The sequence below is a fragment of the Suricata suricatta genome, chromosome 2, assembly GCF_006229205.1.
Source record: "Suricata suricatta isolate VVHF042 chromosome 2, meerkat_22Aug2017_6uvM2_HiC, whole genome shotgun sequence".
Taxonomy (NCBI): Eukaryota; Metazoa; Chordata; class Mammalia; order Carnivora; family Herpestidae; genus Suricata; species Suricata suricatta.
Window position 1 is genome coordinate 36,694,061 of NC_043701.1, and position 23,224 is coordinate 36,717,284.

Here is a 23,224-nt window from a genome sequence, read left to right on the forward strand (position 1 = left end):
GATGAGATTATATAGCATTCATGTGAAGTGCAAAAATTTTTAATTAATATATGGCATAGAATCCATTCTCAGCCACAGGCCAGCTCTGTGATCTTGGGCAAAAGTATTTACTGTTTCTCAGTTTTCCCATCTATAAAATGGGCATAGTAATAGTACTGTCTTCATAAGGGCATAGTGAAGATTAAATGAGTGAATCCTTGTAAAGTCCTTAGCAGAGCCACCACCAAATGGTGAATTCATGTAAAAATAGTATATCTAATATGATTAATTAACTATAGTTCATTTATCCTAAGATGAGTTTTTGCACATTTCCTTTTAGCATGCCTTAATCTTGAAATAACGGTGAATTTCCTTCCACTGTGAAGAAAACTGACAAGTCTCCTCCTTGAACTACAGTAAATGACAGTTAGATAAGATTACTGTAACTCTGCACCCCCAGTTGGACCTGTCATCCCCAGCCTCTCTTTCAGAAGCAGTGCGTATGGGAACTTGAGCTTCCCTCGAGGACCCTTACAGCAATGTATATGCTCTTCATCAGTCCTCATCAGCCGCCACTCTGGAAAACAAAACAAACGCATAGATAACAGGTGTAGAAATGGTCCCATAGAAATGTGCATTGGCTGCCCTTTCTCATACGAGAGGTCAGGAACGGGCATAACATAAGAAATAAACAAGGTAAGCCAGGTAGTTGAATCTATTACATGTATCTATCTAGATTTAAATCGCAAAAGAGAATAAAACTGTTTCAAAACAGTCATAAATTCAAATCCATATGCTTCCTTAGAGATGTGGTTATGGCTTTCATTTCTCCCCCTATATGAGAGAAGGGAGGTTTGGGGTGACAGAGTCATTATTTAAGGCAAAGATCGAGTGATAAATCAGCGTAGAAAGTTGGTAGTTCTGAGCCTCACCAATGCTCAGCACTCCCTTTCCCGGCTCAGTCTCTAGACAGAAACTATGCTAAGCAAAGCCACACTATGTGCTAATGCCACATTCTGTGGGTGCTGGCTATGTGTTTTCTGCCTGAAGCAGGCAGCCATTTGATTCTGTCATAGGCACCTGGATACTGAAATTCAGATCCTCATGGTAACTGGTAGATTCATTTTTCTTAGATTGATATTCTATTCTATTCTATTCTATTCTATTTATTTGAATATAAACAGGGTAGCATTACCTTGGATCTAAGTGATGTCCATAAGAATTTTTGACTTGAATTAGTGACTGATCAGTAGCATTTGTGTTTGCATTAAATTTGGGGACCCTGTATATTCAAATGCAAGTTCTGTGGGGAATTTGAGTTCTCTTGTTCTTTTGTGGACCAAAGCAAATTCAAATTTCATTTCTTGGGCCTTCTCTTTGTGTTTTAGATTATAGACATTTAAGAGCATAAAATATTAAGCCTTCTAATGGATGGTTACCACTGAGAATGGTGTACGATGTTTATTATATAATATGGTACAAAACATGAAAACCGGTCCTCTTAGTTATGAAAGTATGTTAGGTCCTATTTTTCCCCTTAGTGCACATGTTTCTACTTTTTAGAATAATGATATCACTGATATGAAAACCTATTCTTTTCTTTTATTTTTATTTTTATTTATTTTTTTTTGAGAGACAGAGAGAGACAGCGTGAGCAGGGGAGGGTCAGAGAGAGAGAGGGAGATACAGAATCAGAGCTCTAGGCTCTTACTAGCTGTCTGCACAGAGCCTGATGCGGGGCTCGAACCCACCAACCATGAGATCGTGACCTGAACCGAAGCTGGAGGCTTAACCGACTGAGCCACCCAGGTGCCCCAAAAACCTATTCTTTTAAAAGCTAATGTTTTGTTTGCATATATATTTATGTTTTCTGGTTTTGCAGTTGCAGTTTGCTGGTATTATCAGAAATGAAGCAAATGTTTATTGTCTTGGTCATGCTCCTAATTTACATAAGTAATTTTGACATCAAATGAAGGACCTAATAACTTTTGAGTTTAACTCCTCAGATGAAGAGCAACTAGAAGAGTGATGAGTCCTTAGATATTAAATAATCTTCAAAATATTAAATTTGTTTTCTCTTGTAGTGAGAGATTTTTCTTGAGGCTGAATAGAAATGGACTTCCCAAAGCCCCAGATAAGCCAGAACGACATTGCTCTCTCTTTGTGGTAGGTGGATCTTGTTTCATCTAGGAGGCGGATTCTTGCAACTGTGCTTTGTTATCTAAGGGAAATGGTTTATCGTGAGAGAAAATAGTGATTTTGCTTAAACCTTGTAAATAACACATAAAGTACATTAGTGCATAGAATTCTGAATACCATTCATAGACACACCTCTGTTCCTTTGGTGCACGTGAGATTAGACTCAGCGTGGCATATGGTATTTAGAACATATTTAGTAAATGTTTAAAGAATGAGTGAGTGGGAGATTAAAATAAGAACGGGCTTTTTAATAAAAGGATTATTTGACATCAGTAAACCTATAGTGTAAAGTTGATTGTAAAGTGGTATTTTTACTTATTTTATTTTTTTAAGCATTTAAATTCCAGTTGGTGAACATACAATGTAATATTAGTTTCAGGAGTACAATATAGCGATTTAACACTTCCACACAACACCTGGTTCTCATCACAACTAGTACACACCAAATCCCCATCACCTCTTTCCCCCATTCCCCTACCCACCTCCCTTCTGGGAACTCTCTGTTGGTTCTCTCTAGTTAAGAGTCTCTTGGTTTGCCTCTTTCTTCCCCCCCCCCTTTATTCATGTGCTTTGTTTCTTAAATTCCACATATTAGTGAAATCCTGTTGTATTTGTCTGTCTCTGACTTATTTCACTGAGCATTATACTCTCTAGCTCTATCTATGTCCTTGAAAATGGCAAGATTTCTTTCTTTTTTATGGCTAAGTAATACTCCATTGTATATATACCACATCTTCTTTATCCATTCATCTGTTGATGGACACTTGGGCTATTGTAGAATGGGCTTTTTTTTTTTTTTAAGCATTATTTGACATCAGTAGACTTACAATGTCAGGGTGATTATAGTAGTAGTTTTAGAATGGGATTTGAATTATATGCTTCTGCTACAAAATTCTATCAAGGATATTGACATTACCTTGGTCTTCTATTATTTGTGAAAATAATGTGCTGTTACCGTTAAATGCTTCTGCATAAATTAGGAGTTTTAAAATGGTAATTTTTTTTTTTTTTTTGGTAGGACTTGGGTAGCAGCGAGCTAAGAAGGGACATCTATATCACTGTGCACATTATCCGAATTGGTAAGTCCACCAGTTGTCAGGGTTATAGGGACACAGCAGTGGCAAGAAATGCTCAACGGTCTCTGTGGTGTTGTAATTTCTTTGCTATCTGGATCAGAAAGGAGTAAAAGCCAGTTTGGAATCCAAGAACCACCAAATTTGGGAATTATTCCCTTGCCTTCCCAAACTCACATACAACCTCCTTACTCATCTTAAATAGACTTTGTTCTCCTTCCATAGAAGTCATTAGGTAGTACTTTTTGCTTCATTTTGCTTTATTGGACTCCCTAAACATATTTGATTCAAAATTTGGTATTTGTCTTTTTAAATTCTAATTCCTGTTAACAGCATAAATTGAACTTTTTGGATCTGGATTTCCTACAAGTTTATGAAAATTTTATACTAATTGGCATTTTTCGAAGTGTAGAATGCCACAGAGCATTATTGCAGAGAATGCTACAAGAAAAGGGTTATGAAATACTGAATGCTGTATATTTTTTTCCACTTGTATAATATCATCAGCTCATAAAAGGGTCTGAGAAGGCCTACAGGGAAAAATGAAAATGCCTCTCTAACTTTGTTGGCCCAAGCTTTCTCCATATTTGATTTGACTGTGGAAACATTTATATAATGCAACATTTACTAACATCTTGCAGAGCCCTCCTTGGGTGTTCTACACTGAACTCATACAACAGACCCAGAATATTTTCACTGGTTTCTACTCATAAAATGTCTCTGAAAGCAGGTATTTTATGGCAGAGGAACTAGGTAAAATAAGGAATTGTGTAGCCTACACAGTTTCTCTATTAAAAGCCAACCAGCTGATACTGGGAACTGGTCCCCCTTCTTCCCTAACTGTGGGGCATTATCTGCCTGGGAACATTTCTGCAGGACAGGAGTATATCTCCGTGCAGTCCTGCACCGAGATCTTTATCACTCTAGTCTTCTGTCTTCTGCAGATGAGAACCGCCTTGGGCATTGAGAGAGGCTATAAAACATGTGGCCGTTCCAACATAGATTTTCTAAATATTTTTCTCATAAAAATCAGTTCTGAAAACCCGTTTTCATTTTATGCTATTTTTTTAAATTTGAGGGGCAGTTGAAATAACAAGGAAAAAAGTACATTGTTTAGGGTTTTAATTTTCTTTTAATAAGTGAATGGGGGGAAAATTGCAAGGAATCTCTTTTAAACGTTGGAAAAGTTGGAATGCTTGCTGCGGTGTATTTATGAGATGAAGCTTCTGTGTGCGGCCAGCATGGCAGGGGTTCAGTCTCTTAGGTAATTCTTCGTGTGTGTGTGCGCGCGCGTGTGTGTGTGCGTGTGTGTGTGTGTGTGTGTGTGTGTTTGTGTTTAATTCAAGTTTGTAATGCCAGCTGTTAATGTAAAATGTGGTTTGGGATTTTTTTTGCATAAACATTGCATTTGAATATAAGTCTCTACAGTATTAAGAGAAAAAGTTAACTCCTTTTGCTTTCCGAACTTTTAAAAAGTTATCTACAGGTTTTTGGTGGTAGAAACACGTGTGGCAGATGGACTCTGTGTCCTGCTCACCCGTGGCCTGGGTGGCCCCGCTGCTGAGGGGAGCCATGTGGCTGTCTTTGGAACGCATGGTGTTGGATTAGTGATTGCATGTTTTACTCCGATTTTTGTGATCGTTAAGCCATCAGAATGAATGTTGAATCAGAAATTATCTGCACCCCTTGTCCCTGCCCCGAGCTTTGGTCAAATTAAGGCTTCACTGAGGTTCCTGCATAAGCTGCCTGGTGGTTGGGCACAGTCATTGGTTTGACATCTTGAGACCGAGAAGGAATAATGAAGGTAAGAAACTCTGAGAAAGGATAAGACTTCATCTGCTGCAGTGGAATTAAGGAGTGGTGGATTCTTGTCTATTAGTAAGAGATACTTCTTACTTTTTCTAGAATATCCCTTGTACCTGCTTTAGTAAGAACAGGGCACACTGACCCTCACTGGCTGCAGAGAACAAAAGCAATAGCACCTTGCCTCGGAATTTAGCCCAGATATTTGTTTAGAAGAGGAGGGAAGAAAGAGAAATAGCTTTAGACCCCCCTGCCCATCCATCCTCCTTAAGGTTTTTCCACCTCCGTGTTTCTCCTTTAGGCTTTTAGCTGGTTCCCAAAACTGTTTACTAAATATTGCTAAATATTTTTGCCTTCCCCACACCTGCCTTCCTTTCTATCTAGAGAATTTTTTTTACAAATCTGACTAGAACTGTGAACTTGGATTAATTCTGAAGTTGGGATCACCAAGGCTGGCATCAAATAGTGTTTTTGGTGCAGGACTTAGAGCAAAGTTTTGGTCTCCAGAGCTGTGGCGCCCACAGAGCCAGGAAAGAAAACTTGAAATTGAGGACATGTGTGGTGTGAAGGCTCAGGAGCGAGGCTGGACAGAGGTCAGAGAGAGTGGCCGAAACCTCACTGCGGGCTCCTCAGGTGGTGAGAAAGCACTGCCTGCTTCCCCCTTACTTGGCTCTCCTCACCAGGCACCCACAGATTTTTCTTTCATGCAGTTCTAGCCGAAGTGGGTCAGAAAATCTGGGTGATACACCTGCTCTGCATCAACTTATAGGTATTTACAGCTGGAGGGGTCTGTGTGGGAATAATCCTGTTGAGAGTTTCAGGGGTTTTGTTATTGTTTCTTACCACTAAACCTCTTGTGTGATGTTAAGTAACTTTGAAAGACTCCAGCCAGAAATCTTCTAATCTCTGTGTCAGCTTGCATTAACAAAGGGGATGATTAAGTAAGAAAAAGTTTGTATGTCATGATATTGTTAAAGATGAGAGTATATAGTTCATCCTAATACAATCTGTAATAATATTCAAAATAGCGATAAACTAGACTTTTTTCCCCACCTAACAAGTGAACAGAGTTTTAATTTGTCAGGTTTGTAAGTAAGTAAAAGCATGACTTGTTGGTAAATTCAAATAGGACCTTATAAAGTGTTTAATTTGCCAGTGTCATTTCTATGAAGACAGGGGTTGAAGTTCAGCTGTGTATTACAGCATCAGCTCATGAAAACACAACCCTTTGAATTTTGCACATCTGAAAAGCAAATGACTTATTGTGACCATGTTTTAGTTTTGATTCTAACTGATAAAATGAGAAATATTCATGCTGTTTGTAAGCATTTCCCTAAAAATGATGCCTTGCTGAGGTCGTTTTACTTTATTACTGGTGATTGAAAGCCAAGTTGGCTATCCCTCCTCCCTCCCTTTGTTTTTTTTTTTAATACTATTTAACATTGGATTTGGGAAGTACTGGAGTCCTTTAGATAATCCTGTGGGAGAATTTTGCTCAGATGGAAAACAACTTATGTATCTGTTGCCAAGCATCTGGAAACAGATTTGCATATTTTTTTCATTATTTTCCCTCACATTAACTTGTTATATTTTAGCTTTAGTATGCTTTCTGCTCTGTCCTCAAAATAATCCACCAGTAAATGAAATACAATAATAATTAAAACAGCATATTAACATATTTAAACACATATAACAATTTAAGCAAGTTGAAACCGCGTCAGAGTGACAACCATCCCAAGAGATTTCAGCCATTGGCTGAGTTGTAGTCAGCCGAGCCCTGGGTCAGGAAAGAGCATGCGTGCTCATTTGATCATCCGTGCTACCTTGTTATACCTTCAGGGAATCTCAAACTGCTTCCTTTCGAAGGTGAAATATTTAAAATATTTCTTGAAATGCAGACCTTTTTAAAAAAAAATTTTCAAAAATGAAATGAATACCGTTATTGATTGCATTTAGGAAGCCTGGACTTCCTGGGTTGCCTAAATGAATTCTTAGGAGAAGGATTCATGTTTCATAGATGTCTGCTGGTGCCCAGAGCTGCAGCTCTGAGCCCGAGGTCACACAGCTTAGAAAGGAGAGTCAAGAACTGAAGCAACATCTTCTGTGTCCTTCGAATTGCCCAGTTGCGCTTTTTATGGCCTATGTATCTATTTAAGATGCACCAATCAAATGGCTCCATGGGCCATGTTTGCTTTTCAATTGAACAGGTCGAATGGGGGCAGGAGAAAAAAAGAATGCGTGTAGTGTCCAGTACCGGCGACCCTTTGGCTGTGCGGTCCTTAGCATTGCCGACCTGCTGACGGGAGAGACAAAAGATGACCTCATCCTAAAAGTGTACATGTAAGAAGCATGCGCGCAGGAGGGGCTGGGGGGGGGGGGCGGGGCGAGACACATGTGGATCTTTCGTGGTAAATGCTACTCCATTTGCATAATGGAGCCAGGGAAGGGTTGAGTTTAGGAGCCACTCCTCAAAAACAGTCTGTAACCTCACTGCAAGTGAACCCACAAACCACCATTCACCAGTCAGAGGAAGTATGAAATCAAGAACCGAAGAACCCAAACAGATTATCAATTGGGTAGACCGTCTGTGTCACAGAGCACCTCCTATGAATTTAAAAACGTAACTGATATTTGTCCTCAGAGAGTTAGTTTGTTCTCGGAAAATGGAAATCGTTTCTAACATAATTTAATTAGAATTGGGAACAGAAAGCTCAAGAAGATGATTTCTCTTCTCTTTCATTTATTATTAGTTTGCTAAGTCTGCCTAACAAAGTACCATGAAGAGCAAGGCTTAAATAGCAGAAGTTCCTTGTCTCACAGTTCTGGAGACTGCACGTCCTACCTAGATCAAGGTGTTGGCAGGGTTAATAACTCTGAGGGCTGGGAGGGACAAATCTGTTCTGTGCCTCTCTCTCCTACTTTCTGTTGGTTGCTGGCAATTTTTGGTGTTCAGTGACGTGTAGCTGCACTGCCCAATCACTGCCTTCATCTCCGTGTCCACATTTCCCCTTTTTATAAGGACATACTTAGGTTGGGTTGGGTCCTACCCTAGTGACCTAATTTTAACTTGATTACCTATATAAATGTCCTATTTCCACAAACGGTCACATTCTGAGTTACTAGGGCTTAGGACGTCAATATCTTTTTTGAGTAGAAGAGACACAATTCAACTCATAGCACTCCACTGAGAAAATCACTTCATGGATTCCAAATCCTAAGTTAGGTGATTTTTTTAAATGCACGTGGTTTCAGATCACCGCACCCTGACCATCGCCCCTCAGGATTGGAAATTGAGACTTGACATACAGTGATGTCCCCTCACCTCTGGGGGTGGGGGAGGGGGGCAGTGAGTGTGGCGTTTCCTCATTCCAGGTTTGAGGACCAAACCACTGGCCATCTTCAGGAAGGAGTTTGCTTTAGTTTCTACTCTGTGGAGTCGATACCCAATGTGTGCCAGCAGTTTTCATGTTAGGTTAATGCAAGTGGCCCATTGCCTGTGGGACATAGACTTCCAATTGCTTTTTGACCACTACTGGAGGGTTTCATGGATTTATCCATTCTCTCCCCACTGCCCCCAGGACCTATGCCACACATTTGCTAATTAGTTGACAAAGACTTGTCTGTAGCCTGTGGTTTAGGACCAGAAACTTTGTCTCTTTTAAGAGGGATAAAATCTGTGACCTTGATTTTAAACCTGAGTAAAACTCACTACTCTTTTTATCACATGGCAGCCCTCAATTTTGGTGGCTAGATCCTTGATAATCCTTTCCCCAAACTCTACTCGTGATCATAAAAGATAATGGATTTGAAATAATTCTAATGCTAATGACCACCATTTACTGTGTGCTTACTTTGTGCAAGGAACTATGTTAAGCATTTTCCATGCATCCTGTCACTTTATCCTCCTGACATATCCATGAAGCAGATGCTGTGGGCTCTGTTTTCCCCATAAGGGGACAGAGAGGCTAGATAATGCCCAAAGTCACCTGGCTCATCAGAGTGGGATTCCAATTTGAAATCAGGACTGTCTGACTGCAGACCTTGAACTGCCACATACTAGGTCCTATGCTTTCGGGTGTTACTTGATACCACTGTCCAGTAATGTGATAATGATGCTATTGTGTGGCATTGTTTTTTAAGAAAATAAAACGCTCACAATTACAGTCTCATCATTTCTTAGAGTTGTCTTTCCAGGTGTGGGTAGCAAGCACCATATTTATCTTGCCTTTGGGAACACTGGGGACTGACAGGTGCACGCTTCAGCCTCGATTATGCAGCTAGCTGAAGAAGACCCGTGCCTTCCAACTCTGCCTATGGGAGATGCTCATGCTCTTAAAAATAAATTGTATTGCTCTTTGTGGTGGTTATTTCTGTATTTTTATAAGCATCAAATAGGGTTTTAGATTATTCTTGCTGGAAGAGAGATCCCCTTAAAAAATGCCACTTCAGCAAATTATGAATCTGTTTCAGGAGGAATGCTAGCCAATCAAAACAGTAACTGTAGATTAAGAAGAAAGTGTGATTATAGTAAAATGGTTTTAAGGAAGTGCCTGTTAAAAATAATTTGGAAGAAATCTCTATTTGTTAATGTGACTGAATCCCTAACCCATCTGGGACTCAAATATAGAAGAGTAACAAATACCTCATCTGAGCCTGGAAGATATTTCAGTCACATACTTGAGCTTTGATTTTCCTTGGAGCTTTGTAGGTTAAAAGCATGAATTTTGGAGTCACTTAACTAATAGGAAGCAAGCCATCTTTCTTCCTTCCCCACTGAGCTGAAATAAGAAAACTAGAGACAGAATCTACTCAATGGCAGTCTGATGTCTTACAGCTGGACAGGTGGAAGGTTTCATTCCATCTTAATTTTCCAGCCTTCTAAGAGTCATTGCTCTGTTTGGTACCCTACTGTTAAGTGGTTTGAAAATGACCTCTGTCATGTTCATCCTGGGAAAGCCTATGGGGGACAAATTAAATAAATATGTAAGCAAATTGTGAGTATCAGGTACAGACAAAGATCACAAGGAAAAGGAATCTGGAACATTTTGATTGATAGTGTATAGAAGCTTGATATTCAGGACCCTTGGGAGGGAGCATTTGCAGCTCTCGAAAAGTAGTAGTGATTTCTAAGCATATTCAGATGAGGGAAGCTGTCCCCAGCCTAATAGCAGTAAGAAGGGGTAACCAACCTTGACATTTAGGAATCCTCAGGAGTTGCCAGTCAGAGAGACATCATCCATTCACTGATGCAGCTCGTGCTCTGTAAGCACCAGCTGTGTCCAGAGTCCTGAGGGGGACACGTATCAACAGGATCTATTCCTCAGGAACCTTTAGAGTTTCCTGGGTGAACTACAGCATGCAAACATATAGGCCATGAGCTAGGAAGTGACAAGAGCTAAAAGAGCAAGGTACAGATGGTTATGAAAGTAAGATGGTGGAAAGATGCCGTTTAGCCCAGAAGAGGAAAAACTGGAGAACTTTAATTACCCTTTCATGCAAGGGTATTTTTAATCACTTCAGTTCAAGTTGTGTTAACCGCAGTTGCATTTTGCTTGATTTTGTTGCACTCTGATGCTAGCCAAATTTAGTTACGTTACAGTGGGCAGAAACTCACTAATGAGAACTAACATCCACTGAGTATTTACTATATGCCGGGCATAATCCTAAGCCTAAGCTTATTCAGTTGTAGTATGTTACCCCCATTTCACGGATGAAGATAAGAGATCTAGGCACAAGGAGGGTAAATAACTTACCCAAAGAATGTAACTCAGCTAATAGTGAGGGTTCGAATCTTAGTCTGCACTGCCTTGCACTGTGTGCGTTGTTCCTGAGGTTTTGTGGTAAGAGGGACTCTCATCATTTGTGAGTTGACCACAGCCACTTTGGGCTTGAAGAAGGTGGTCATGCATTTACCAGATGCGGGTGTCCTGCTCATCATGGGGCAGTTATGCTAAAGCTGACTGGTCCTTGGGAACTCCCCAGGAGATTTAAGGAAGCTCCTTGTAGTGGTTATTCCCAAAAGAGCAGGTGTGCTGATAAGATCATTGTTTGATCTCATCCATCATCCAAGCGTAACAGAGTGTTCATGTTTTCATAGGTGTAATACGGAGAGTGAGTGGTACCAAATCCACGAGAACATTATCAAAAAGCTGAATGCACGTTACAATTTGACGGGCTCCAATGCAGGTGGGTGTGTGGCGTTGGCTGACTGTACGTCCACTTTTCATTTCAGGCCTTTTATTTTACTTATCTTTGTAAGAAGATAAGTGTTTTGTTTTTTTCTGCATTCACTTCATAACTTTAAAAAATGTCTAGTCAACAATCGGGTATGTATCCCTGTGCTATAATAGGCTTGTAGCTATAACTGTCTTTAAAAAATGTGTTCTGTTCTGGTTTGTAACAAGGCAGAGTACCTGAATTTGTTTAATAATACCAAATCTTGAGGCCTCTCAGCTGTTACTAGTTATTAAAAACCAAATGACAGATATGGTTGGGTTCCTGACTATTATGTGGAATAGGTTTGATGGATGGAAATTGGTCAGTGAGGCCCAAGAAGAACATGCTTCACTGCCTATAGCTTGGAGCATCATTATGCACTGGAGAATAAATATTCAGGTTCATGCTGTGAAATTGAGTAAGAGGGTAAATGATATTGACTATAGTGTTAATATGCAGAAAAATGTAGGCATGCTTGTTAAGGAAACAAATATATAGCATTATGAGTTATGTATAGTATGGGGTACATATGCTTATCCTAATAAATTCATAGTCTATTATATAGCATATAGTGACATCTTTAAGTTTGCTCAGTGGACAAAAACTTGGTGAACATTCTTTGCTCCCTGTCCCCACTTCAAACCATGTGGAAGCAAAATAAAATATGTAGATATATGCTTTCAGTGATGTCAAAAAACTTCAAGTTAGATAATCTATTATTTGAACTGAATGCATTGTTTTTAAGACTGGCTTATAAAATAACTTGAATGTAGATATTCATGCTCTAGTCTAACTTGCCTGGTAATGTAAAAGAATACAAATCTAAACTCAGACCACCTTCTTCTCAGACCTGTGAACATCTTACTAGGCCAAACTGATCCACAAAGAAAAAGTAACTGCTGACAGAAACTTTCTGGTTCAAGGACTGCCCTAAATGTCCACAAGTCACACCTATGGCAACACTTCAGGCTGTAATGAGTGGTGAGGTCAGTTTTCCCCTCCTTTTCCCAAGAGTTGGGGAGGTAACTTAGGTTTTAATCTCATTCATACAAAGTCCTATATCAACCACTAAATAAACAATAGATCTGGAGCTCATGAGGGCAGAGACCATAAAGGATCGGGAGATGGTTGTAGTAGAAGACAGCATGAAGTTCTGTACTTCTGAAACTGGTCTGTATACTTCACTGTTTCTGTGACTAGTTGTGAATAGGCCAGATGATTTAATTTAAATGTACCCTTACAACAAACAGTCTTAAGATTTGTATAAAACCACAAAGACCCCAAATATCCAAAGTAATGGTAAAAAAGAGAAGCAAACCTGGAGGCATCACAATCCAGACTTCAGGCTATATTACAAAGCTGTAGTTATCAAGACAGCATGGTACTGGCACAAAAGCAGACACACAAATAAATCATTGGGATGCAGTAGAAAACCAAGAAATAGACCCCCAACAATATAGTCAACCAATCTTCAACATAGCAGGAAAGAATATTCAATAAAAAAAAAAAGCAGTCTCTTCAGCAAATGGTGTTGGGAAAATTGGAAGACAACATGCAGAAGAATGAAACTGAACCACTTTCTGACGCTATACACAAAAATAAATTTAAAGTGGATGAAAGACCTAAATGTGAGATAGGAAACCATCAAAATCCTAGAGGAGAACATAGGCAGCAACGTCTCTGACCTCTGCTGGAGCAACTTCTTTCTAGACATGTCTCCAGAGACCAGGAAAACAAAGCAAAAATGAACGACTTCACCAAGATAGAAAAGCTTCTGCACACTAAAGGAAACAATCAACAAAACTAAAAGGCAGAATGAGAGAAGATATTTGCAACTCTATCAGATTAAATCTTGGCATCCAAAATCTGTAAAGAACTTATCATACTTAACACCTAAAAACAATCAAGAAATGGGCAAAAGACATGAATAGACACTTTTCCAAAGCAGACATCCTGATCACTAACAGACACATGAAGAGATGCTCAGCATCACCAGGATCAGGGAAATAAAATAAAAACCACAAAGAGATAGCACCTCACGCCTGTCAGAATGGCTAAAATTAACAAGACAAGGAACAACAAGGGCTGGCGAGGATGTAGAGAAAGGGGACTCCTCTTACACTGTTGGGGTGAAAGCAGTCTGGTGCAGCCACTCCGGAAAATAGCATGTAGGTTCCTCAAAAATTTTTAAATAAAACTGCTGTAAGATCCAGCAATTGCACTGCCAGGTATTTTTCTAAAAGTTACAAAAATACAGTTTTGAAGGAGTACATATACCCCACTGTTTATAGTAGCATTATTAATAATAACCAAACTATGGAAAGAGACCAAATATCAATTGACTGGTGAATGGATAAAGAAGATGTGGGGTGTGTGTATGTGCATGTGTGTATCATATGTGTGTGTGTGTGTGTGTGTATGTAATATAATACATAATAGAATATTACTCGGCCATCAAAAAAAATGAAATCTTGCCATTTACAAGAACATGAATGAAACTAGAGTGTATTATGCTAAGCAACATAAATCAAAGAAGGACAAATACCATATTTCATTCCTATGTGAAATTTAAGAACGAAAACAGATGAGCTCTGGGAAGGTTGAGGGAGAGAAGAGAGAGGAACAAAGTACAATAGAAAACAAACTGAGGGTTGTTCGAGAAGGATGACTGGGGGATGGGCTAGATGGGTGGTGGGTACTAAGGAGGGCACTTGTGATGAGCACTGGGTGTTGTATGTAAGGGATAAATCCCTGAGCTCTACTCCTGAAATCAGTGTTGCGCTGTATGTTAACTAACTAGGATTTAAATAAAAATTTGAAAAAAGAAAAAATAAAGATGAAAGGCTTTTTTAATGAAAAAAAAAGTAAATTATAGATTATTAAACCCTAGGACATTGTGATCCTTAATTTTGTGTCAACTTGGCTAGGCCATAGTACCTAGATATTCAGTCAAACATTCTAGATGTTCCCTGAAGTTATTTTTAAATGAAATTAACATTTAAATTAGTGGACTTTGAACAAAGCAAGCTGTCCTCTGTAATGTGGGCGTGCCTCATCATTTGAAAGTTCTGCCAGAAAAAGGCTGACCTCCCCGTGGAGGAAGATGGAATTCTGCCTTCCGGCTGCATTCCCACTTGAACTGCGGTATCCACTCCTCCCTCAGTCTGCAGCCTGCCCCTCCGACTGTGCAAATCTTGGACATGCCAACCTCTGCAGTTGCTTGAGCCAGTTCTCTCTCTGTCTCTCCAGTTAGTTCTGTTTCTGTAGCTGACTAATACAGTCAGGTTCCATTTTTTATAAACATCTTTTCTAGTCTTTATAGCTAGATTGGGGGGGTAATTTTGCAGAGGTGGAGTGTGTAATTGTCACTAACTGCATATGTTTAATTGTGTATTCCTTTATTGCTTTTCAGAAATTTTTGTTATGACATTTACATCTTCTTATTAATACAAAGTTTTAATAAAGGTCACTGAAGCAGCTCCAAACAGACAAACCCTCAATAAGATTACAGAGATATACCTTTTTAAAGCTTATCTTGCCACATTTATTGGTAAACTTCTAGACAAATCCTGGTTAGTTTTGTTCTAAACTTTTTGGGTTTTATGATACTATGGAGTGTTTTTTATCATTAAATACCCTCTAGACCTGTGCACTCCAGTTCATTGGGCGCTAGCCACACGTGACTGTTGAGCATTACCTATGAGACTTACTGTACGAGGATTGAGGGGTGCTATCATAAAAAATTATATACTGGAGTTCAAAAACTTCATACTTAAAAAAATGTAAAATATCCCACTGATTAATTCTTCCCATCAATAATTTCATATTGATCAACTGTTGAAGGTCAATATTGTGGAGATACTGGATTAAACAAAATACATTACTAAAATTAATTTTTTTTATTTTTACCATGGCTACTAGAAAATTTTTAATATAAATTGGTGGCTCAAATTGTATTTCTATTAGATAGTGCTGCCCTGGACTCAATTTAATTTTTGTTTTCAGTTCTTTTCATGCCTCACAAACAGATTGATTATGCCTTGCTCCTTTCCTGCTGTGGGTAGAGGGCTCTGTAGCCATTAGGTATCATGTGGTTTCTCCCCGGGAGTCCCACTACCCCTAATTTGCCTGCATTGACCTCCTAAGTAAATAGACAAATATAAAGCTAACCCTGACCTTGTGATTTTTCCATCGATTGCCTTGCTGTCCCTGCCGTCACAGGTGCAGTCCTGACTAAGCAGGACGTGTTGGTCTGCTCCGGTAGACTTCTTTCCCAACTCCTTATGGACTCTGAACCCTTTCCTTTTTCCACTGGGCCTTATGCAGAACAAAATTCCTCAAACCTAAAACTTAACTTGCAAAGGTATGTTAACCGCTATCTTTGTTGAGTTGAGAAACTGGGAGAAATTTGGAAGTGATCCATTTAACTTTAAGGAGAAAAAAAATAATAATCTATGGTTAGGTTTAGCTAGGTAATTTGAAATTTCCAAAATTGTGTTCTGTAGGAATTTTAAAATCCAAAAGTAATATTGAAAGAATTTGAAACTCTAAAAATAGTCATGAAAATGAGCCTGGTTTTGGTTTATTGAGCAAATGGTTATTATAAATGTCACCTCCAATAGATGTTAGCAATGAATTCTAGGAATGTGAACTAAGACTGAGCCAATGTGACTTAGTAAGGCCAATTCAGTTCTATGACTTGGAGTAAATTGTGTAAAAATCATTGGCTCTCATTCAGTGCGTCCTGAGAGAAACGTCAAAATCTTTTCATATTAACTGGGTATTTATGAAATCCTATTTCCTGTAGTTTGCATGTGGAGTTTACAACTAGAAGAAATCATATTGCCTCATCAGGTCACTTTCTGTAGTCTTTGTTTGTTTGTTTGTTTGTTTTCCTTAGCAAGATAAGCACCCATGGTCACATTCCTGCCAGCTGAATGTTTTAATCCCAACGGAAGCTAAAAAGGAATGACCTAGCTGAGGAGCCCATAGGTAGGAAGAGCATTTTAACTCCGTGCAGGAAGTGAACACTGGTCTTTGTTTGGCTGAGGTGACAGGAGGCTTTTGACAGTTAGATTGCGTGTTGGGGGTTGAGCATCCTCCCCTTTCACAGCGATGCAGCCACTTAATTCAGTATTGCTGAACTGCTGGAATTCTCGAGGACTGTATCAAGGCTTCTGAATTTTGAACATTGCATTTAGAAACTTTGCTTTCTAATATTGTTAAAAGGAGCTGGTACTTATTGGCACCATTTGTTGGCTAGAAATGCAGTATGTGACCTTTTTGTGCACCTTTGGAATTCTTTAATTATTAATCCATCCTCTCTTTTTTATTCTTCTGAAGTTGTTTTTTTTTTTTCTGAATTTTCAACTCCATTCACTTCCAGAAAAGTTACATGAGTAGTACAAAGCATTCCTAATTTCTCAAAGGTTAACATTTTACTACATTTGCTTTATCCTTTACTCCCTCACACTCACTCATTCTCTCTCTCCCTCCCTCCCCAACTATTCAGTTTTACTGAACTGTTGTAATTCTTAATGTTGCTTCAGTGCTCTTAATGTCTATAAGTATGTATGTGTGTGTACTCATGCAGTATACATACAATACACACAAACACACAAATATATATGTACATGTGTCATACATACAACACATACATTTTCCCCCCTGAACTATTTGAGAACAAAGTGTAGGCATGATTCCTCTCTACCTCTGCCTACTCCAGGACATGAGAACATAAGCAAAATACAATGATCAAAATCAGGAAATTAATGTTGATGTAATACACTTATTTATAGATCTTACTCCTGTTTTGACAGTTGTTTTGATGGCCTTTATAACAAAAGAAATCCAGGCTGTGTCACATGCATTTGTGATATCTTTTCAGTTTAATCTAAATTTTAAACCATTCTATTTGAATGACTGTGAAGAAAAAAAGAGTTCAAAATATGGTTATTAAATGATGCTTTAGGATGTTTTTAGGGGCGGCTGGGTAGTTCAGTCAGTTAAGTGTTCAATTCTTTATTTCGGCTCAGGTCATGAACTCATGGTCATGAGATTGAGCTGCGTGTCTTTCAGCACCGAGCCTGCTTGAGATTCTCTCTCTCTCTCTCTCTCTCTCTCTCTCTCTCTCTCTCTCCAAAATAAATAATGAAAAAAAAGATATTTTTAAGGCTTCATGCTGTACCTAGGAAAAACAAAGTGTAAACTAATGAAAGTACGGATTAGAGGTTGATTTTATTCTCTAAATTACCTTTATTTTGCTAATTTAGATATAATCACTAGCAATAGTGTTTAGAAGATTCACTATATAGAAAAAATTTACAGTTTATAAAAGCAAGTATTTGAATAAATTAAAATAATCTGATGTTAAGTTATATATGTAATATATATATAATATATATATATATAATATATATATAAGTTATATATATGTTAAGATATATATTTACATATATAAGTTATATATGTAGTAGTTTTCAGCCACTGGCTTATTATGTGCTTTGTGTTTTGAAAAAAAATTACAAGTCAATAATAATTATTACATAGTAGTAAAAAACAAACACCTTTTCAACCTTGACAGAATACTCAGTGTATACCATTGAAATGTTGATTGCCAAAAATCATAAAATAAGGATGGAAATTTCAAGGTGAAAATTCTCCAGTGTTAAGAAGGAAATGTGAATTCCCTCTGAATGGTCTCATCCATTCCTATAATTATAGCTCCCACTCTATGCCACTCTCCATCCCTTAATTTTAGTCAATAATTTTCTTTTCTGGATAAGACTCAGTGAAAGTAAACAATTTCAGATATCTCTTATGTGTTTTAGGTTGATGTTCCATAACTTTTTATGTATTCCTTTAGTCTTATTTTTGCTGTGACTCTTAGCAATGGGCTAACCATTTCTTTAAAGAAGGCACTAAAGTCTTCCCCAAACTAGAAATAGCAGATATGTGGACTAGCAATTGTAATTACAAGAGTATTTGCACATACTTGTCATACCACTTACATGTTAGAACATAGTCTTCCCAGTGGGTAGGGTTACCTATTCAGAGACCTCAGGGAGATGATTTTCAGAAGGTGAGCCTATAGTTGAACACTCATTATCCTCAGTGGTGTCAAAATCACATCCTCTGAGAGTTAAGTTGATTTAAAGAAATAGTCAGCAATAGGCACATTCACAAACTGAATAATACTGATTAAAAGTCAGAAGTAGAAGTGTAACTATTAAGAGAGAAGAGTGATTGGTTTTCTTTTTCTTTATCTTTTTTCTCTTTCTTTTTTTAAGTTGGTTTTGAAAGTACATCTGAAAGAAGAGATACATCCTCAAATATGAGCATTGGCAATGTTAATGGTACAGTGTCTGGATTTTCAAGATGGCAGTGTTAATGGACAGTTGTCTCCTGGGTAATCTGGTCCTCTGGACAGAAGGTTGAGGTAGCTAGGCCCCTCCATCATGTAATTAACCATTCAGTAGGCTTCTGGTGCTGTCACACTCCCATTTTATTTCTTTATCTAATCTGACTCATTTTGACACTCTAGTGTCTTCCTAGGGCTTCTGGCTTTTGCTCCATCAACTTACTTTCCAACAGTGCTCTCTCACTTGACAGCACCCCTGCTAGACATTTGGCTTCCTTTCTTCCCTCTACTCCAGAGACCCTGAGATCCATCCTGTCTGTGACCTCTCAATGTGAATACCTCACTTGATCCTGCCAGGATTCTGTTACTTGTTGCAACCAGGACCTACTCCTGAAAGTCCTCTTGGGCTTTGAGTTGGACCCACATTAGATAAATCCTTCTAGTGTATTTATTTTAAAAGTCAATTATCTTACCTTATAGACTCCATATATAATATTCTAACACCAAAAGCAAAATTCTGATGATAAATACTGTAAATCAAGCACATGGGAGGGAATAGAACTAAAAATTCTTGTTCTGATAATAATGAGGTCCGAAATATTTCAGAAATAAGCAGATTTGACTGAAGATGATTTCATGACAGAATCTAATAATACCATCTTTTGCAAGCTTTGCTGCTACCTCATGACGTTAGTGATTTTGTAGTTCACATTTAGAAGTCCTGGCAATTATGTTTTACCCTTAGCCCCTACCTCCCAAACACAAAGGATGCAAATACTGTCAAGAAATAGTATCTTTAGAGTTTTTCTACAGAAGAACAGTATGAGGAGCTGCATAGACCCACTCCAAACTGAAACAGCTGTAACTGGTAAAGATCATGTATTTAAAGAGTGTTAAAATCAGAACATTTTTCTAAAAGCATACAGCATGTGAAGAGATACTTATTCAAGAGTCCTACTAAATCTTGATAATAACAGAGAGAGTTGGTGACACTTTGCCACAACTCATTTCCTTCTTTCCACCTGCCCTTGCTAAGCCTGGTGGAAGTTCTCCTCCAGGCACATGTGGCTGAGAAGATGGGACTGCTTCTTCCTTGAGCTCTCAATCAAGGGATACAGCATCTGACTCAGGGGTGAAGGTTCCCAGCATTTTTTATCTCTCTTAGCTCCTTAGTTGCAGAAGCTAAGTTTCTAGCCAAAGCAGCTGAGAGCTAGGAGGCGTCCCTTCTACCCAGTCCCTGCTCCTGGGTAGTGGATCTGCCTGAGATACAATAGTCCAGGAATATTGGGCAGTATTCGCCTTTGACTAGCTTGCTCATTGGATGGAGGTGCCAAATAAAGAGAGGCAAGTTGAGAAAATCAGAGTTATTGATTGAATTTTGCCCATGAAGCAAAAGTGTCACCCTAAAAAATAGACAACAGGAACCACCTCCAACTCTGGAATAATGGGTCAAAGATTTAGCCTACAGAGAGAGGCAGTTCATAAGGAGAGAAAATTCAGAAGCTCTCCTGTAAGGAAATGGCTTTATTTGAAACAGAGTATGCAGGAATTTAAGCTTGTAGGAATTCTTGAGAATTCAAGAAAAAAGTGGAGATTTTGGAAAAGGGGTTTTTTTTTTAAATGAAGAAAAATGAACAGAACCTCAGAAAAATATACCATCAGTGCATCAACATAAAAAAAAAGAGTGGGGATATCAGAAGGAGAGAAGAGAGACAGAAAGGAGGCAGAAAAGTATTTGGAGTCATACTGGCAGAAAACTTCCCAGATTTGAAGAAAAATATTTATTTGCACGTCCAAGGAGCTCAGTGACTTCAAATAAGCAGAAAGAGATCCACACCCAAGCACATCATAGTAAAAATGCTGAAAGACAAGGTCAGAATTCTTGAAAGCAGCAACAGAAAAACTACTTATCGTATACAAGGGAACCTCCAGGGGATTACTACCTGATTTCTCGTAAAATACAGTAGAGGTCACAAGGCAGTGATGATGCGTTCAAAGTGTTGAGAGTTTCTAAAAAACAAAAAAGTCCACCAAAGTGTCAATCAGGAAACTTATACCCAGCAAAACTGCCTTTCCAGAAGTCTAGGCAAAATACATTCCAAGACAAAAAACAGATTTTTGCTAACAAATGTGCTTTGTAAGAAATACCAAAGTTCTTCAGGCCGAAAGCAAATGTCCCAGACAATAATCTAAATCCTCATGAAAAATAAAAAACACTGCTAAAGGTTAACCTAGCATTTATAAAAGACAGTATTATAGATAGCTATGTCTCCTTTTTTTTTTTTTTAACTCATAGCAGTTTTTTTAGTTTATTTATTTATTTAGAGACCAAGAGAGTGTGAGCAGGGTATGAATGGGGAGAGAGAGAGAGAGAGAAAGAATCCTAAGCAAGCTCTGAGCCGTCAGCATAGAGCCCAACAGAGGGCTCAAACTCATGAACTCTGAGATCATGAGCTGAGCCAAAATCAGAGAGTCAGATCCTTAACCGACTGAGCCCCCCAGGCACCCTTTTCCTTCTTTCCTCTTTTCTTTTTTTTAACTAAGTTTCCTAACCCAATACACAGCCCCATTTTCTACAGATTCTCAGGTCAGATACTCAGGAGTCTTCCATACTTCCTTATTTTTCCTCATTCCCTCACATGTAATATACCATAAAGACATGATTTCTTTTATGGCATATAGCTTCTTTATCACTTTTTCCATCTTGGTTGTAACTATATCTGCATGAGCATCCATTATTTCTTGCCTTCATATCTGTAATAGACTTCAATTGTGCTCATCAGTTCCACTTTTTACCTTCCCAGCCCCATTGTTCAAAGAATACTAAGAAAACTTTCTTAAAACACAAATTGGACCATGTTTCCTTTATTTAAAATTCTCCAGTGACTTCTTGTTGCATTTTGAATAAGAGTCATTAATTATGGCCTCCATGACCGCTGCTTATTTTTCTGGCTTCCCCTGTGCTATTAAGGAATTCTCCTGTCTTCACATATGTCTGTTTGTACATCATTGCTGACTTGTATTGATCACTTGCATCTTTGTCAAGTCTTTAGTAACTGAATATTCTATGTGATAGACAAATTTGCCCCCAAGTCCTCCATAGAACTTTATCATTCAAATATCCAGAAGATTTACAATACTTAGCTTAAACTAGTGGTAAGTGGGCATGCTTATTGAAAGGAATATCATCTTTGTGTATGGCACGTAGGGAATGTTGAACATTTTTTTGATGGAAGGTAATTTGTTGATATTCATGGTAGGGAGGAAGAGGAACAGAAGCAGTGATACTGTGTAATAATACCGGGCAGTGGTAGTTGTAGTAACAGCAGCTAACATGGTTGAGCACGTCCTTTGTCCTGGGTATCGCCCAGAGTATTTTATGGAGTTGGCATCATTATTAACTTGATTTTACAGATGTGGAAACAAAGCACAGAGAAGTTAAACATTTGAAGGGTCATGAAGCTCTATGACATGCTTCTTGTACACTTAATCATAACATGTATTTATCAAATGTATTTGTCATTTTTTATTTTTTGCTTTGTAGTACATTCACAGCTACAAGTTATTTGGTTCATTGGTGGCAAAATGGCTGATCTAATCTAAAATTAATTTTGCCTGCTACTTATAAATCATGCTGTGCTTGGCATTTTTTATATAAAAGTGCAGAATTTCATGAATTTAAAAGGAACCATCTTAAGGAGTGAGTTAATTTCATTCTTGTGAAATTAGAGCTACCAAATAATCAACCACATTTGATTTTATGGAAAGTAAGCCTTTCATTCCTACGCTACTGCTCTGTACGCTGAGCTTAATCATGAGAAATCGGTTATTTTGTGACAGTCTAGATTAATTAATGTCTATGCCTTTGTTTAAAATTAGATATCATATCATTATAATTGGCTCTTAAACATCTAGGTAGATAAAAATGTTCAGTTTAATGATCACTTCTTTTAATAAGAGGAACAGTTCTCCTTTAGCAATTTCAATTTTGATACGTATATTAAGGACTGGAAAAAAGTGATTGTAAAAAATTATTGATATATTTTGCAAAATTAAAAATCTAACCTAAGTCTTCAGCTTATTGGTTATCATAAATTCCTGTTTGTTTTCAGTCTTTCCTGAACTTTCAAATTCCCTCAGTAATTTTTCTCATTTTAATATTCTGAACATATGGTTAACCCATTTTGCTTTATATTTTATTTATATGTGCATGTCTATGTTCAATATCGTATATACCCTTCTAACCCACCTTTCACCTTCCTCTCACCTGGGAGTTACCTCCATACCTAAAGTGGGGAGGTTGAATTGTGTTAGGAGTAAGACAGTGTACAAATAACATTTTATTCTTTGATGTAATTTAAAAATTTTTGAGTATAATTGGCATACATGAGTTACAAGGGTACAGCACATACAATTTTAGAAGAGGCTCCAGCTCCAAAGATAGTAAGTAAGGTGAGGACAGAGAAGTTGGCTGATGAGGAAAAGAACAGAAAGAAAAATACAGCTCTGTGAACATACTCTGTGTCATAAATAACCACTCCTGAAAGGATAGGGCTAATTCTCAGGTAATTGGAATGGGTGACTATTTGATGAG

General features: G+C 38.1%; 1 protein-coding gene across 3 annotated transcripts in view; it reads left to right on the forward strand.

Moving 5' to 3' along the window:
* The window catches only part of DOCK4 (dedicator of cytokinesis 4), a 417,061-nt gene that overhangs the window by 230,871 nt on the left and 162,966 nt on the right, over nt 1-23,224 (forward strand). For all 3 annotated transcript variants that reach the window (XM_029924788.1, XM_029924790.1, XM_029924789.1), the window contains exons 9-12: nt 2,064-2,145; nt 3,197-3,257; nt 7,262-7,394; nt 11,152-11,240. In XM_029924788.1, the coding sequence (XP_029780648.1) occupies nt 2,064-2,145; nt 3,197-3,257; nt 7,262-7,394; nt 11,152-11,240 (365 nt within the window). The remainder of the gene's footprint in view (nt 1-2,063; nt 2,146-3,196; nt 3,258-7,261; nt 7,395-11,151; nt 11,241-23,224) is intronic.